Below are 18,653 nucleotides of genomic sequence, written 5' to 3'. Positions count from 1 at the left end.
CATATTATACATAATATGTATTATATTATACATACAATATATAACACATAGCAAGAGCATTGGGAGGCTTGAACAGCGATCCTTGGAAATAGGGTTGTGCTACAAGTGTGTTGGTATCCAATTCCCTCAAAACTCCACAGCATCGCAGCTGCGAGGCGGAAACGGGGGAGTGCGGTCTATCCAGCCAGGAAAAACTCAGTGCCATAGCCATACGGCTTGCGCTCCTGCACTTACCTGATCCGCCCAGAGCTATGCCCACTTCGTTAACCCAAACTGCAGCCACCACTGATGCACAAAGAAACAACATGGCAGCCTCAGAGCAAACTGAAAAGTTGCGGTAAACGGACACTTTCAAGAAGCGCAGTTTTGGGAGGGAAATCCCGCTGCGGCTGCAAGTGGGCACTGCGTCATATAAACAACGCAGCGCCACTGTGCAGCCATGACGGGGTGAATAGGGACATATAGATACAGACACAGTCCAGTACATGGATGTAAGCTAATTTCCTGCACACCATAAGCAAGCGAACAGCTCGAGTGCCTGCTTTCAGCACACAGGGAGAGGGCTGTTGAGGCTTCCGGCCAACCCTGCAAGGGAGTGTTTACATATACCGAGAGCAGCCGCGCCGATTAAAATAAAAATAAAAACGATGGGGTCTAAAACGTTTCACAATGTCCCCTTGAAATATTTATGAGCTTGACCTTGGCTCTTCAGAAAGGAAGAGGAGCCAAAGCGTCCTCACGGATTGTCCCTCGCACATCCCAAGGCTTTGCTTTTATTTTATTTTTGAAAACACACACAACGCCGTGCGGTTAATTAGCAGACAAGCTGCAAATGGAGCCCACGGCTGCTTTGAGCTCCTTGCTCTCTGTCCCGGAGACAGCTTCTTCTGCGAAAGGACAGTGTGTGTCTCCGCTGAGAAGGACAAGGACAAAAGGGGCCACGCGGCAAAGCCCTCGTGGGGACACAGCGGGAATGGTGGAATGCCTCTCCCTCCACCACCTGGCCTACAAGCACTGCAGCAGACACAGGGCTGTTTAACGGCAGGACCTTTTGTGCATCCAGGCGCCCAATCCGACAACTCAACTCCTTGGAAGCTGGAGTCCAGTAGGACTTTCTCCAAGGCAGGCAAATGTAGGATTTAGTCATTTATTTCTTGCTGTTCTGCCAAGGAACTGGAGGCAGTGGGGTTCTCCCACCCCAACCAGACCTCATTTTATCCTCTCAACAAACCTCAGAGAGAGAGAGAGAGAGAGAGAGAGAGAGAGAGAGAGTGTTAAGCCGCATCTGGAGTACTGCATCCAGTTCTGGGCACCACACCTCAAGCAGGATACAGCCAAGCAGGAGGGGGTTCAGAGGAGGGCAGTGGGGGTGATCAGGGGCCTAGAAACAAAGCCGTATGAGGAGAGACTGAAAGAACTGGGCATGTTTAGCCTGGAGAAGAGAAGACTGAGGGGAGACATGATAGCACTCTTCAAATACTTGAGAGGAGGGCCAGGATCTCTTCTCCATCACCCCAAAGTGCAGGACACAGAATCATGGGCTCAAGTGACGAGAAGCCAGATTCCAGGTGGACATCAGGAAAAACTTCCTGACTGTTCAAGCAGTATGACAATGGAATGTTCAAGCAGTATGACAATTCCAGGTGGACATCAGGAAAAACTTCCTGACTGTTCAAGCAGTATGACAATGGAACCAGTTACCTAGGGAGGTGGTGGGCTCTCCCACACTAGAGGCCTTCAAGAGGCAGCTTGATAGCCGTCTGTCAGGGATGCTTTAAGGTGGATTCCTCAATTTAGCACAACGGCTTATAGGCCCCTTCCAACTCTACTAGTCTGTGATTTTATGAGAGAGGGATTGGCAGCTCCAAGGCCAATCCAGTGCCCTTTGTGGTTGTGTGCATGTAGTGGTGGTGGGGTTTTGAGTTGCGTCCTTCCAATCTTAGCCCAATCTCCTTTCCAGTATAGCACACTGTCCCTCCAGTGGAATGCAGCATTACAAGTTGAAGGCAGATACCTTCAAGCCTCTGGCTACTGAGACTACCTAACTGTGGGCCTTTTCAGCTGAGAGTCCATTTCCTTCTTGGAGAGGATTCACCGCCCCAACGACACGGGGCCCACCAGCCTCCACTGCATGGAGAGGTAGTTCAGTTCTGTGCCTCTAGGTGAGCTGGAATCAATGGCTGTTAGTGACAATGTCTATATACTGCCTGCAGGGTCAGAGGCATGGTACCTCCGAATGCCAGTCACTGGGGAACAACAGCAGGAATTGCCTTCATGTCCTAGTAGTAGGCTTCTCAGAGGCTTCTGGTTGGCGACGGTGGATGCTGAACTAGATAGTCCTTTGGTCTGATCCAGCAGGGCTCTCCTCATGTAACAACCGTCACAGCTCCACATCGGTTTATCCTTGGGTGACCATACAAAAGGAGGGCCTACCATATCTTTAACAATTGCATAGAAAAGGGCAGGTGTCGTTTGTATGCATGCAGCACCAGGTGAAATTTCCTCTTCATCGCAACTGTGAAAGCTGCAGGAGCCCTGCCTAGCGTGACCGGATACAAAAGAAGGCAGGGCTCCTGCAGCTTTAACGGTTGTGATGGAGAGGGAATTCCACCAGCTGCTGCATGCATACAAACGACACCTGCTGAAATTCTCCTTTCAATACAACTGTATTGAAAGGAGAATACAGTATACAGGAGACCTGTCCTCCTTTCCATAGGGTCACCCTAGGATATTGCACTATCCCTAACCCTAATGGTGGCTGGCCCAAGGTCAACAGGTGTGTATTAAGGCTGAGTGGGGCCTTTGAACCAGGGTCACCCTACATAAGCATAAAAAAGGAAGAGGCAAACCTAGATCAGCTGATGGATATGGAGACGGAGGAGGAGGAGGAACAGAAGGAGGAGGAGGCATAAATAGGCAGTTTGCTTGCACATTTATAAAGATATGAAACACTTTCTAAATGTAGGAGCTTCTTTACATGCGTGATTTTTTGCACTGTGCAACTGTTAAAGATACAGGAGCCCTGTCCTCCTTTTCCAGATGGTCACCCTATCCTATAAATGGAGAAGCTTCTTTACATGCGTGATTTTTTGCACTGTGCAACTGTTAAAGATACAGGAGCCCTGTCCTCCTTTTCCAGATGGTCACCCTATCCTATAAATGGAGAAGCTTCTTTACATGCGTGATTTTTTGCACTGTGCAACTGTTAAAGATACAGGAGCCCTGTCCTCCTTTTCCAGAAGGTCACCCTATCCTATAAATGGAGGAACATAAGCCTGGGACCCGTGAATTAGGGAATATTGCTGGAAATGCCTTTCAGACTCACACCTTGGCCCGGCACACATTTCTCAGCTGTGCGTTCTCCGGTTGCGTTCTAAGAACGGCGCAAGCTGTTCGAGGTGCTGGCTTTTGCTTTTAAAGGCCTCGACGGTCTGGGACCAGGGCCTTGTTGGAATTGGCTCCTTCCAAATGAGCTGACTCAGGAACTTGGCTCAGCCTCTGCGGCCCTTCTTCTCATTCCCCGGCTAACAGAAGCTGGATTAGTGGGGATGAAGGGAAATATATCATTTTTCCATACTGGGGTATCGTCCCTCTCAGGAGATAGACCTGCTCCCTTTGAAATGCCCATTTTTAAAGAAGCTTTGAGAATAGCATTGTTGTTGTTGATGATGATTTGATTTATTTATTTATTTATTTCATTTCATTTCATTTCTATACCACCCAATAGCCGAAGCTCTCTGGGCAGTTCACAAAAATTAAAACCATGAAGAGCACAATAAAACAACCAACAATTTAAAAACACAAATACAAAATACAATATAAATACATTATTATTATTATTATTATTATTATTATTATTATTATTATTGGTTAAGGCCTTGACTGATGTAGTCTGCTTCTTCTTCAAGGCTCACCTCAATGCCTCCCCTCCTTATTGATTTACTATGATTTTAATAGATTGTAAGCCTATGCGGCAGGGTCTTGCTATTTACTGTTTTACTCTGTACAGCACCATGTACATTGATGGTGCTATATAAATAAATAAATAAATAAATAAATAATAATAATAGGGATTTTCGGGGCCACCACCAAAAAAGCCTTGTCTCTCACGCATGTCAGTCTGACCAACCTGAATTGTGGGCGTTTGAGAAGGGCTCCTGGGCAGGATTATATGACCTTGCTGTTTTCTCACCCTCCTCCTTGTCCTTCTGGCTTCTTCTTTCAGCCTTTCATGGGAGACAACTACTGTGATGCCAGCAACAACCGAGCTTTTTGCAACTATGACGGCGGGGACTGTTGTGTCTCAACAGTGAAGACTAAAAAGGTCAGGGCGTTTCCCCCCTCACTGTATCACAGCCCCGTGGTTGGGCCCTCTTCACTCGCTCCACTTCCCATCCCCTTAATTTCCATGGCAGACATGGAAATTTTATTTATTTTATTTATTTATTTATTTAAGCATTTTTATGCCGCCCTTCAGCCAAAAAAGGCTCTCACGGCAGCTTACAAAAGTATTTCTTGACAGTCCCTGCCCACAGGCTTACAATCTAAAAGACATGACACAAAAGGAAAGGGGATGGGGAGGGAGGAGGAGGAGGGGGGAAAAGGAAAGCAAATTCAGGCACTACAATCTTAGTTGGAAAGTTCAGCAGTTACAGTTGACAGCAGGAGGGAGGGTGCTCTCAGCTGGAGCTGGACCCAGGCACGGTGGAGAGGAGAGATGCCTGGCTGCTGCTTCCTCCCTCACTGGTGGCCTCTCCAGAGACAGTTGGTAGCAGGAGGGAGGGAGCTCTCAGCTGGAGAAGGACCCAGGCACGATGGAGAGGTGCCTGGCTGCTGCTTCCTCCCTCACTGGTGGCCTCTCCAGAGACAGTTGGTAGCAGGAGGGAGGGGGCTCTCAGCTGGAGCTGGACCCAGGCACGGTGGAGAGGAGAGATGCCTGGCTGCTGCTTCCTCCCTCACTGGTGGCCTCTGCAGAGACACTTGGTAGCAGGAGGGAGAGAGCTCTCAGCTGGAGCTGGACCCAGGCACGATGGAGAGGTGCCTGGCTGCTGCTTCCTCCCTCACTGGTGGCCTCTGCAGAGACAGTTGGTAGCAGGAGGGAGGGGGCTCTCAGCTGGAGCTGGACCCAGGCACGATGGCTGCTGCTTCCTCCCTCACAACTGTTTGATAAAAACACCTTGAGAGAGACAGAGACTTCTCCTTGGTGGCCCCTCATTTCAAACTCCCTGCTTATCTGATTGATCACATGGGACTTCATTCACAAATCACATGTTTTCACTGAAAGGGACTGATGCCAGTTTTAACGCCTTTCATCCCGTGTATCTGATGAAGCCTCTCCTGTACAACTAGCATAATATTATTTCCGTAACTTCAAATCTACTACCTTTTATTTTTTCCCTTTGAAGCATGCATTTTATCCATGCTTAAATTACAGAGAGAATGAATTAGAAGGCTGTTTGTGGGGGGTTGTCCATGATTTGGGGAAAACTGGGGAGAGTTCAGGGTGGGATTTGTGGTTTTGAAGAAGCCGCCACCACCCACTTTCCACTCTATCCTGTACAAGCACTGCATTTTATTCTATGGCCTAATCAACACAGAGCAGGATATTTAGGGTGGCCCTATGAAAAGGAGGACCGGGCTCCTGTGTCTTTAACAGTTGCATAGAAAAGGGAATTTCAGCAGGTGTCATTTGTATATATGGAGAACCTGGTGAAATCCCCTCTTCATCACAACAGTTAAAACTGCAGGAGCTATACTAGAATGACCAGATTTAAAAGAGGGCTGGGCACCTGCAGCTTTAATTTATTATTTTATTTTATTTATTTATTACATTTTTATACTGCCCAACAGCCAAAGCTCTCTGGGCGGTTCACAAAAATTGAAACCATAATAAAACAACTGTTGTGTCGAAGAGGGCATTTCACCAGGTTCTCCATATATACAAATGACACCTGCTGAATTTCCCTTTTCAATACAACTGTTAAAGATACAGGAGCCCTGTCCGCCTTTTCATAGGGTCACCCTAGGATATTGCACTATGAAAGTGGCATGAAAGCAGTATATAAAAGGCAGGACCCACACCAAGCAGGATATAGCGGTATGAAAGTAGGGTGACCAACTGTCAGGATTTCCCTGGATTTGTCCTGGTTTTTGTTCTTTCCATGGTGTCAGGGGGGATTTTCTATAATTTTCAATAATGTCCTGGAATGACACACCTTCCCCTTTAAGGCTGCCATTAGCATGGCAGGAGGGAATGACATGCTTTCTTGGGGCACGTCATTCCCCCACCCCGAGCTCCAATTGAGGTCTTAAAGGGGAAAGTGGGTCATTCGTGGACATTATAGAAAAGGCCCCCATTGGAGTGGATGGTGGTGGTACAGAATGAAATCCTTTCCCCTCCTCCACTCCAATCGGGTTCTTTAAGGTGGCGGGGGAATAACGTACTTTCTGCAGGACTCAGAAAGCTGCTTCCCCCCCCCCCACACACACACACTAGGTGTCCTCTTTTTTGGTTCCCCAAATATGGTCACCCTAATGAAAGCGGCATATGGTATGTGTCAATGGGCCCCAACAGTTGTCAGTGCACTTCAATACCACTATAAAGCCGCAGTGTGGTACCGCTTTCAAAGTGTAATATCCTGCTTGGTGTAGATTAGGCCTAGTTCTTTGTATCCTGAATACTTTCATAGTGATTTAGGCCATACGCAAAGGTTGCAATCCTGTAAGTCCTACTGGAAATGGGCCTTACAGCCAAATGGCTATGTATAGAATTGCTGTATAAACTGTGTTAACACTGTCTTTCCTGGGACAGACTGAAATAAAGCCATTAAACAGTGGCAGTATTGACATTTCAACAGCTGCTCTGCATCTGTCCGTGCCAAAAACACACACACACACACACAAAAAAAAAACCCCAACCCAACACAGACAGGCGAGGAAAGGAGTTTTTAGCGTATGCCTCTTTTTGGCTTGATGTGTTACTTTTACCCCAAGGAATTTTGCAGTTCGGTTTATTATGCAGCTCGTGTAATGTTTTTTAAATCATGTTGCTTGCTGGCTCGCAGGCCCTTGAAGATACCTGCTGGATTTCTGATCCAGACACTTGGCCATGTGGACTGTGGGGCCCAGCCCTTTTAGATATTTTCCTGTCTGAGACCCTTGCCTGAAAAGCAGATTTTTGTCATAGTTTGCTCACATGTAGTTCCCCTCCTTCTCCTTCCTCTGCCCTTTGAGGCACTTTGCAAGTGGAATGTTAAAAAGGAGCTATTCCAAAGAGGGAAAACAATGAGAGAGAACAAGGCGGAGGGGTGAGGAAAAGAGTGTTTTGCATAAAAAATACGGCACATACCATAACTTTCCAGCAGGATTAGGCCACATACTGGAAAAGGCTGAATACTAAAACTAAACTTGAGTGTGAGGGCCAGACTGAGGGAGGCGGGAGATGAAAGGAACCAGTTTATCGTAGAATTATAGAACCGTAGAGTTGGAAGGGGCCTCTAAGGCCATCGAGTCCAACCCTCTGCTCAGTTCAGGAATCCACCCTAAAGCATCCCTGACAGATAGTTGTCCAGCTGCCTCTTGAATGACTCTAGTGTGGGAGAGCCCACAACCTCCCTAGGTCACTGGTTCCATTGTCGTACTGTTCTAACAGTCAGGAAGTTTTTCCTGATGTCCAGCCAGAATCTGGCTTCCTTTAACTTGAGCCCGTTATTCCGTGTCCGGCATTCTGGGAGAATCGAGAAGAGATCCTGGCCCTCCTCTGTGTGACAACCCCTTAAGTATTTGAAGAGTGCTATCATGTCTCCCCTCAATCTTCTCTTCTCCGGGCTAAACATGCCCAGTTCTTTCAGTCTCTCTTCATAGGGCTTTGTTTCCAGACCCCTGATCATCCTATAATAGCGTGCAGTGTTCTAGGGAGTAAACATGCAAATCCCATTCTCCATTACGGTTCTTTTATGACAACATCCAGAACCCAGATCTCCCAACTCCCAGTCCAACACTCTAGCCACTACACCACACTGGCTCTTCCACATCTTTCTAAGGCACGGAGGTATCCCGGCCGGCGATCTGTCTCTTGGTATATAGTTACGCATTTGGTCCTTTGCTCCTAGGGGTGACAGTTGGTTTGCGGGCTCCAGAACCATCGCTCTTCATGAAACCAAGGAGCCTGGGCTATGAGCCTGGCTGAGATGGGAAGGCTGCGTGCAGAGCCAGCTGCAGGAGGGAAGGTGTTAATCTGCTGAGCCACTTGCCCTGACGCTGACCCGGGAGTGTTTTTGAGGCTCGACAAAGAGTGTTCCGTCCATCCCTTCCTAACCATCGGCAAAGAACAAGGGCTTCTGGGAGGGATCCAGAGGGGATAAGGTCTTCCATTAAGGACAAGCAAAATCCCATTTCCTTTTAATGCCTGTGACCTCCTGACCCAGCCCAGATTCTCTGCTCACCCACAGCCTGAACGCTAACGGAAGCTTTCTGCCTTCTTCTTTTCTTAGTGCGGGTCATTATAAAGGAAGAAAAGCTCTTTAGGACGGCAAGGCCACAGGGTGAAATTGAGCACAAGCGAAAGCTCTGCGTGTGCTGATGGACGGTGGTCAGTGGGTGGGTGGCTAACCACACACGTCTAAGGTGACCATGATCCAGAAGAGGTCTGTTTTCTGTAAGCGGACTCATTTGCTAGAATCCTAGAATAGTAGCGTTGGAAGGGGCCTACAAGGCCATCGAGTCCAACCCACTGCTGAATGCAGGAATCCACCTTAAAGCATCCCTGACAGGTGATTGTCCAGCTGCCTCTTGAAGGCCTCTAGGGTGGGAGAGCCCACCACCTCCCTAGGTCATTGCTTCTATAGTCGTACTGCTCTAACAGTCAGGAAGATTTTTCCCGTTGTCCACCTGGAATCTGCCTTCCTGTCACTTGAGCCCGTTATTCTGTTTCTTGCACTCTGGGATGGTCAAGAAGAGATCTTGGCCCTCCTCTGTGTGACAAGTCCTTGAAGTGTGCTGTCATGTCTCCCCTCAGTCTTCTCTTCTCAGTTGTTTCAGTCTCTCCTCATAGGGCTTTGTTTCCAGACCCATAGGCATTTGTCCCTATTAAATTTCATTTATTTATTTATTTATTCATGCATTCATTCATTCATTCATTCATTGCATCTATAACCCACTTTTTGGAAAAATTGTAACCCAAGTGGCTAAGAAATAACGATGCTGCTGGTGATGATAAGGCAATTTGCAAGGATTGAAAACGTCGCCATGAAACTTGAAACAACCAAAGAATTATGGTGCTGCCTTCTTCCCAGATGAAAATCAAAGAAAAGACTGTGGAAACAAATATGTTTTGGCTTCACGTATAAGTGCAGATAAAGAGGGAGACTGGTGGATCATTGCAAGAATGGTGTCCTATGGTCCTGGTGCCACCACTTCCTGTCATCCAGCCTACATGGGGGCCCACCCAAATGAGGTTCTTCACTTCTGATATATAGAAGAGCTAATTCTTGTTCATGTACCTCTAGTTCTTGTTCTTAGAAACATCGAATCACAGGATAGTAGCGTTGGAAGGGGCCTATAAAGCCATCGAGTCCAACCCCCTGCTCAGTGCAGGAATCCACCTTAAAGCATCCCTGACAGATGGTTGTCCAGCTGCCTCTTGAAGGCCTCTAGTGTGGGAGAGCCCACCACCTCCCTAGGTAACTGGTTCCATTGTCGTACTGTTCTAACAGTCAGGACGTTTTTCCTGATGTCCAGCCGGAACAGAGTAGTTACAACCTTGTGTGAATAGTGAATTGTTGGCATGTTTCTTTTAGCTTCCTTTCTTAGCTTTTTTCTACTTCTTTGTTAATTCACCGGAGCCAGTGGCCATCCCCTCATCCTGTGGCTGAGAAGTCCATATGTTAGCAGTGGCCCTGTTCAGAAGACACCTTAAACCATGGCATTAAAAGCCTTATTCACCCTTCCACCCATTGTTTAAAGTGTCTTCTGAATAGAGCCTATATGTCCTTTTGCCTCTCTTCAATCTACTGCCTGTCAGTTTCAGTGAGTGACCGCTTCTGCTGTTATGAGAAAAGGTACCCACCATTCATAATTTTATAAATCCCTATGATGTAAGTACATCAGAAGAGCCCTGCTGGATCAGACCAAGGGTCCATCTAGTCCAGCACTCTGTTCACACAGTGGCCAACCAGCCATCGGCCAGGGATGAACAAGCAGGACATGGTGCAACAGCACCCTCCCGCCCATGTTCCCCAGCAACTGGTGCACACAGGCTTACTGCCTCTGATACTGGAGGTAGCACATAGCCATCAGGACTAGTGGCCATTGATAGCCTTCTCCTTGAGGAACTTATGTCTATCTCATTCCCCCATTTCTTGTGTCATCCTTGTTTAACCCAAATGGGTGCTGCAGAGATGTTCAGCTAGAGATCTATGGCACATTTCCAGGGGGAGGGGATCCATAATCATAACCCATGCATTGGCGGAGGGGGATTTCTTTGACATCTGAACTTTGGTGCTTGAAGCAGGGCTTTTCTTATTTTGTTGTTGTTGTGGAAGTACAAGCCACTGGCCTTTTCTTCAGCAGTTGATAAGCGTTCTTATGCACACTTGCTCATCCTGGTATCCTCCAGATGTTTGGGGCTATGATTCTTGTAGCCCCTGACCATTGGACTCCATGGAGAGGCCTTTTGAAATGGTTCCTGGACAGGAGTGAACAAGGAAGATGCTTGGGGCTACAATTCTTGTAGCCCCTGACCATTGGGCTCCATAGAGAGGCCTTCTGAAATGGTTCCTGGACAGGAGTGAACAAGGAAGATGCTTGGGGCTACAATTCTTGTAGCCCCTGACCATTGGGCTCCATAGAGAGGCCTTCTGAAATGTTTCCTGGACAGGAGTGAACAAGGAAGATGTTTGGGGCTACAATTCTTGTAGCCCCTGACCATTGGGCTCCATGGAGAGGCCTTCTGAAATGGTTCCTGGACAGGAGTGAACAAGGAAGATGTTTGGGGCTACAATTCTTGTAGCCCCTGACCATTGGGTTCCATAGAGAGTTCTTCTGAAATGGTTCCTGGACAGGAGTGAACAACGAAGATGCTTGGGGCTATGATTCTCGTAGCCCCTGACCATTGGGCTCCATGGAGAGGCCTTCTCAAATGGTTCCTGGACAGGAGTGAACAAGGAAGATGCTTGGGGCTATGATTCTCGTAGCCCCTGACCATTGGGCTCCATGGAGAGGCCTTCTGAAATGGTTCCTGGACAGGAGTGAACAACGAAGATGCTTGGGGCTATGATTCTCGTAGCCCCTGACCATTGGGCTCCATGGAGAGGCCTTCTGAAATGGTTCCCGGACAGGAGTGAACAAGGAAGATGTTGTGTTGGGATGAGAAATCCCTACGGATTTCAAGGCTCCTGATCAGGATGTGTCCTACGTCCTTCTCGTTCGGTGAAAAATAAAAAGTCCCTTCTGTGGAAGACCACTGGGACAGCCCAATGGATGTCGTAGTTAAGTAGGGTGACCATATGAAAAGGGGACAGGGCTCCTGTATCTTTAACAGTTGCATAGAAAAGGGAATTTCAGCAGGTGTCATTTGTACATATGGAGAACCTGGTGAAATTCGCTCTTCATCACCACAGTTAAAGCTGCAGGAGCTATACTAGAGTCACCAGATTTAAAAGAGGGCAGGGCACCTGCAGATTTCACTGTGGTGATGAAGAGGGAATTTCACCAGGTTCCCCATATATACAAATGACACCTGCAGAAAATCCCTTTTCAATACAACTGTTAAAGATACAGGAGCCCTGTCCACCTTTTCCTATGGTCACCCTAAGTTAAGACACCCAAATTCCTTGCATTCCTAGCCAGAGATTTCCCAGACAGCTGTATTCTTGAAGGACCTTTGCCGTTGTGAAAGCAGAGCTTCTGTGACGAAAGATCAGTCCAATGCTGGAGTTTATCCGCTTGGAGGTTCTACCAGCCCCTGGTAAAGGAGGCCGTCGGGTTGAGAAATCAGAGATGACCCAGCCCTTACTTTGCATAATTTGGGTGTAAAGAGAGTGGCGTGTTACGAAGAGGCAGGCAGGCACACGCATGACGGGGGGAGGGAGAGGTTGCGTAGCAATGAGAACATCTATCCGTGTGCATCTTCTGGCGTGTGTGTGTGTGTGTGTGTGTGTGTGTGTGTGTGTGTGCAATGCAGATTCCCAGAAGTTCCCCTGATGGCAGGGGAGGGGCCATTACATGACCTGGACTTCTTCAGAAAGAAAAAAAAGATTACCACAGAAGGAGGAAACCAATGTGTCAGTGGGGAGCGAATGTACATTATGCTCGGTGAAAACATCTGAACAGGTTGTGGCATCGTCCAGGAAGGGAGGGGAATTAGGTCATTAGCTCTGTCTGAACAGATGGGAGAGACTCTGGGGAATTCACTCCAGGCACCAAAGTCTCTCTCCACCCACCCCCTCCGCCCACTTTTGTCCCTGCTCTTTCCTTTATGTAAATTCCTGATGCAATCCTCTGAAATCAACTTCCTTTCTCCAAAGCATCACCAAAGCTTCAGTCCCGGCTTCCACTTCTCTTAAAGAGACAGGTAGCTGTTTTTCCCAAACCTGAGCTGCCACTCCCAAGTGGAGGCCTGCTCTACTGGAAAGCTGGGTGTATATATATATATATATATATATATATATATATATATATATATAAAAAAACTTTGCAAAGAGCCAGCTGATTTAGAAGCAGATCTAACGCCATGAAAACACGATGGGTAAACTGCCATGCAAAGTGGATTCTGAGTAGTAAGATGCTGAACTGAATGGGAATTTGCCTGTTGGGTAGGGTGACCATATGAAAAGGAGGACAGGGCTCCTGTATCTTTAACAGTTGCAAAGAAAAGAGAATTTCAGCATATATATGGAGAACCTGATTAAATTCCCTCTTCATCACAACCGTTAAAGGTGCAGGAGCTATAATAGGGTGACCAGATTTAAAAGAGGGCAAGGCACCTGCAACTTTAACGGTTGTGATGAAGAGGTTCTCCATGTATACAAATGACACCTGCTGAAATTCCCTTTTCAATACAACAGTTAAAGTTACAGGAGCCCTGTCCTCCTTTTCATAGGGTCACCCTACTGTTGGGAGGAGAAAGGACAGCAAGCGATATCGCTAAAACCATCTCTCTTCGATTTGTAAAAGTTGGCAGGTTCTTGCCATTTAGAAGTTCGCGATTAATCGGCACCAGTGTTTATTTACCATATTTATATACCATATTTATATACTGCTTCAAATCTAAAATGCAGAGCCTCGTGTGGTGCAGAGTGGTAAAGCGGCAGTTACTGCAGCCGAAACTCTCCCCACGGCCTGAGTTCGATCCCAGCGGAAGCTGGTTCTCAGGCAGCCAGCTCGGGTCGACTCAGCCTTCCATCCTTCCGAGGTCGGTAAAATGAGTCCCCAGCTAGCTGGGGTAAATGTAGCCACGACTGGGGAAGGCAATGGCGAACCACCCCGCTGCAAAGTCTGCCAAGAAAACGTCAGCAAAAGCAGGCGTCCCTCTAGGAGTCAGCATTGATTCAAGTGCTTGCACGAGAGGTTCCTTTCCTTTTCGAATCTAAAATAGATTCCAGAGTGGTGAACATAGGGATAAAACTGTAAAAATAAAAAAAATAATAAAAAAGATAGAAAGATAAAAACAGCATATTAAAAATGCTTCAATTTTAAACAGAATCCCAATAAAACCGGCAGCTTGTCAGTTGAGGAAGGCTTCCTGGGAAAGAGCTGTTTTCAGGAGGCGCCGGAAGCAGCTCACTCAGGGGTGGTACAGGGAGTTCCAAAGAGAAGGGGCCACCACACTGAAGGCTCTTCTCCTGGTGGATTCCAAATGGGCCATAGGTCCATGTGGAACCACCAGGAGCATGCACTCTAATGTCTTCAGTAACTGGGCAGGTTGGTAAGGGAGAAGGTGCTCTTTCAGGTATCTTGGTCCCAAGTTGTTTAGGTCTTTGTACGCTAGTATTAACATTTAAAGCCCTAAATGGCTTGGGGCCAGGCTATCTGAAGGAACGCCTCCTCCCATATGTACCTGCCCGGACCTTAAGATCATCCTCAGGGGCCCTTCTCCGCAAGCCCCTGCCAAAGGAAGTGAGGCAGATGGCTACCAGGAGCAGGGCCTTCTCTGCTGTAGCACCCCGGCTGTGGAATGAGCTCCCTAAGAAGGTTCGCCTCGCACCTACACTATATTCTTTTAGACGCCTTTTTATTCTCCCAGTATTTTAACAGTGTATAAATTGATTTTAACCTTGCTGTTTTAAATTTGTAATTTAAATTTGTATTATGGTTTTAGACTGTTGTTTTATACTTTGAATTGTCTTAATTTTGTGAACCGCCCTGAGAGCTTCGGCTATTTGGGCGGTATAGAAATGCAATAAATAAATAAATAGTACCAGAACCTTCAACCTGGCCCAGTAGCGAATAGGCAGCCAGTGCTGTTCCCTCAGCAGAGGAGTTACATGCTGGAAAGGGGCAGCTCCAGACAACAGCCGAGCTGCTGCGTTCTGCACTACCTCCAGCTTCCGGAACAGCTTTAAGGGCAGCCCCACAGAAAGCGCATTGCAGTAATCCAGCCTTGAGGTTACTAACATCTGCATCACGGTAGCCAAACTATCCCCGTTCCACACCATACAACCGTTCCGTGTGCTTACAGCTCAGTTGGTTCATGGATCGTTATTTGATGTGGAAAACCAAAGTTGACTTTTAGCTTCATCCCATGTACCTGTTTCCCTTGAATTACCCCCTACAGTGCTAAACTGTCGCCATTGTTGTTGTTCTTAGCTAAATCACACCCCAGGCGGCAGCACTCCTAAGATCCTTTGCATACCAGGAAATGGGTTTAAGGGGGGGAAATGAAAAAAAAAATCATTAAAAAATCAGCGAATGACCCAATCTGATTCAAATTTGGTATGCTTAAACCTCTCCTTAATAACTATTACTGTGCCGATTTTGATGTCTTTATCTTTAAAACTTAGGCAGATGTAAGCATTGGTTTAATTTGCACTTTAAACATATCAAATCCTGCTCCTGCGCCCCCAGTGGCCGCTCGGAGAATAACAAATGATTCGCTCCAAAACTAGTAGCAAAATAGGGCGGGTCTTTTGCCTTTGAAGCCCAATTAAAGCAGGATGCATGGGAGTGCTTCCCAGTCAGAGCAGATTATAAGCTGGAAAGCTTCGGAGTCCTTTGAACGCAATTCACAGTGATTGCACAGTATAACCCTGGTGTGACGAAGCTCTTTATTCATTGACTTCCTTTGCACAGATCATCCCTTTCCCAATGTCCTGCGACCTTCAGGGTGAGTGCGCTTGTCTGGACCCGGACGCCCAAGAGCACAACCCGCGAGATCACCGTGGCCTCAGCTTTGGATAGCGCCAAGCCCCCAAAAATGGAAGAGAGAGACACCATCAAAGGCAGGCCAGGCGAGACATCATCACATCCCCCCTCCTTTTTCTTGGTATTGTTTTAAACAATTTCAGCTGCTCAATTCAATGGCGTTTCTGCACCAGGGACCTTTAGAATTCAACCAGTCTGCCTTTAATTTCTTTGCCCGAGGAGTACTGAAATATTTGGGGGGGGGGGGGGCGTTGCGCGCGCACGGGAAGAGGCGGAAGAAAGGGGAGGTTATTATATTAAACATATCTTACTAGCAGAGAACAAGCAAAACAGCAAACAGCAAAACAGTTGAGTCAACTAAGACTTTTTTTTAGAGAGAAGAAGCCTGCAACACGCGGGTCCTACGTCCACCTTGTTCGAACAACGTGTGGTTCAGTTTCAGATTTGTACATCCTTCGGTTACGTTTTGCTTCTTTTTTTTTTTGTATCCAGATCAAGGCAAGAAACAAGCCATATATATAAATATATACCTAATATTTATAGAGAGAAGAGAGGGAGAGGGAGAGAGACAGAGAAAGAGAGAGAAAAGCGCACTGCAGCAATAGAAAGCAGTTCATCGTCTTTGGCGTCTCGGACGTTCCCAGCACCCCCAAAACCTCTCGCGGAAGAGACAAGCCTGCTTAGCTAGGCCAGGTTTCCCCTGGTGCACCGAAATGTGGGGAAGGCGTAGGTTTACCACAGGCTCTCAGCGAGCGATGTGAAGGGGGTGGGTAGAGAAGCAAATTTGTCCGTTGGCTTCACTTCCACGAGGGATGACGTGGGATGCACACACCCCTGTGGCAACGGGCTGATAGCCAGAGAGGCCGACGCTGCTAAGCTGGGGCGAAGGAACAGAGGCACACTGCACCACCGCGAGGAACAGAGAAGAAGAAAGTCAACCAAACCTCCGTCCTGCTGCTGCTACTCCTGCTGCTGCTATGTCCCATACAACCGATTCCCTTACTGTGTCAGGAACAGGGTGCCGTTCAACCTCCAAGCAACCAAACAGTCTGCCTTAAGTTGCTTTATCTACTGCCTGCCTTCCAAACCTCCTTGGGTTTTGTCCTCCTCAGCACAGCGATCCGGGGGGTGGGGGAGGGAATGAGGGGGGGGGGCGGCGGTAAAGGAAACAGGTCACCAACCCTCCCCAAAACAAGACACCGAACCGTGCACCAAATGGAATCCAAACAAATGAATGGCACCAATCAGGGGCAGATAGGCTTTTCCGTTGGCCAACGAATTTCCCTTCCCTTCCTTCTGGCCATCTTTTGTATACTGTAGTGAGGATTCGTCCTCCACCACCTTGTCTTTTTTTACATTTCCCTGAGACAGAAACACAGGGAAGAGATGGGGGGGGAGAGAGACAGACAGAGAGAGAGAGAGACAGAGAGACAGAGAGAGACAGAGAAAGAGGTTTCTTAAAGACTTCTTGCTGTAGACCCAGAAGTTGCAGGAACCGCCCTTATCAGTATTAACTTCTCAGGCAGGGTTTCACTCTTGCAAGAGAAGAGGCGTTGGGTGCTACTACTTTTGCTTGTCTAACTTCTTGCCCTCGGTCGTCTCGGGAGCCGGCTTCCTCCCTTTCTTGCCTCGTCCCCCTGCCCCTGGACCCCTTGTGCAGACCTTGCTGCTGGAACCTTGTCTTCTGCACAGAGAGGCCCGGGCTTGTTCAACTTGGGTCTCCTATCCACGCCGGGAAACGGCGACGGTTGACACGATTCCCCCTTGGCCTGTGCCAAAAAAAAAGAAAGGAACGGAAAAGTCTAGATGGCCCAGGAATGAGATGGGAGCACCATTTAACAGACCGTTGCTGGGTTTGTTTATTTGTTTGTTGTTTTAAAACAGTAATGACTCCGTTCCTTGCCACATCTGGATGCCGATGTGGTGAAAGCATCCACAGCCCTGGGCATCCACGTGAGTCAGCAAATTGGCTTTCTCGTGTTTGCCCTGAGCATTTAATTCCAGGGAAAAGAGAGAGAGAGAGAGATTGGGAGGAGATTCAGACCCACTGGAAGTCTTTCATGTCAAAAGGGAGGCTGATCTTTACCGTTTGGGAGCTGTCTGGGTTTTTTAAAAGGTCCTAAAAAGTTGCCGGCAGATGTTCTATCTAAGCCCCCAACTTTAAACGGTTTCATAGCTATTCTTTCACCCCAAGGAATTCTAGGAACTGCAGCCCTGTGTGGAGCTGGTTACAGGACTTTAACAAAGAATTCCCAACAGCGGCCCGAACTGAACTGAAGCTCCCAGAATTTTGTGGGGAAAGAAATGATGGCAATACGATTCAGTGAGATGTTGGGGAACCACAAACACCATTTGTTTCTTTTTAAATACCTAGATGGTGGAGAGGAGTCAGCATTGTGGGTCACTGGCCAACCAGGCAGGCTCCACAGGCTTCGTAACCTCAGTGTAGCCCAACGGATCATGTCCACTAATTTCCAGCCCCCCGTTGGCACAATGACTCTCCGTTGCATGAGAATTGCAAAAAAAAACAACCAAACTCAACAACTCAACCCAGTGCCAGCCCTACCATTAGGCAGAGTGAGGCAGTCGCCCCAGGCAACCGATTTGAGATGTCATAAAAGGGCAGCGAATTGTGAGTTATTCCATGTATCGTTGCATTCCTACTCTCAGAAGGACATGTGGGATTTCCTACCTGAAGTGCCGAAAAGACTTGGATACAGTGCACCTTGAGTTGGGCCACAGCTAGACCTAAGGTTTATCCTGGGATCATCCAGGGTTCGCCCCTGCCTGAGCACTGGATCCCCTGTGTGTCACCTAGGCCACAGCTAGACCTAAGGTTTATCCTGGGATCATCCAGGGTTCACCCCTCCCTGAGCACTGGATCCCCTGTGTGTCACCTAGATGAACAGCTTTGACCTCTGGGCGATCCAGGGATAAACCTTAGGCCTAGCTATGGCCGTAGAATCATAGAATAGTAGAGTTGGAAGGGGCCTCTAAGGCCATCGAGTCCAACCCCCTGCTCAAGGCAGGAATCCAACTTAAACCATCCCTGACAGATGGCTGTCCAGCTGCCTCTTGAATGCAGACTCCCTAGTGGTTATTCACCTCACTTTCTCTGGCAGAACCTCTGAAGAATCATCGGCCACAGCTAGACCTAAGGTTTATCCTGGGATCATCCAGGGTTCGCCCCTGCCTGAGCACTGGATCCCCTGTGTGTCACCTAGATGAACAGGTTTGACCCCTGGACGATCCAGGGATAAACCTTAGGTCTAGCTATGGCCTTGGTGGCAGGA

General features: G+C 47.8%; 1 protein-coding gene across 1 annotated transcript in view; it reads left to right on the top strand.

The window, feature by feature from the left end:
- Positions 1-16,479, top strand: part of PAPPA (pappalysin 1) — a 259,190-nt gene extending 242,711 nt beyond the window's left edge. Inside the window, exons 21-22 of the mRNA XM_063144791.1 lie at positions 4,226-4,324; positions 15,289-16,479. Coding sequence (XP_063000861.1) covers positions 4,226-4,324; positions 15,289-15,396 — 207 coding nt within the window. The 3' untranslated portion in view covers positions 15,397-16,479. The remainder of the gene's footprint in view (positions 1-4,225; positions 4,325-15,288) is intronic.
- The last annotated feature ends 2,174 nt before the right edge of the window (positions 16,480-18,653 follow it).

The sequence above is a fragment of the Elgaria multicarinata genome, chromosome 19, assembly GCF_023053635.1.
Source record: "Elgaria multicarinata webbii isolate HBS135686 ecotype San Diego chromosome 19, rElgMul1.1.pri, whole genome shotgun sequence".
NCBI lineage: Eukaryota > Metazoa > Chordata > Lepidosauria > Squamata > Anguidae > Elgaria > Elgaria multicarinata.
The sequence above is the reverse complement of the archived record's forward strand: the minus strand, read 5'-3'. Positions and strand labels throughout refer to the sequence as shown.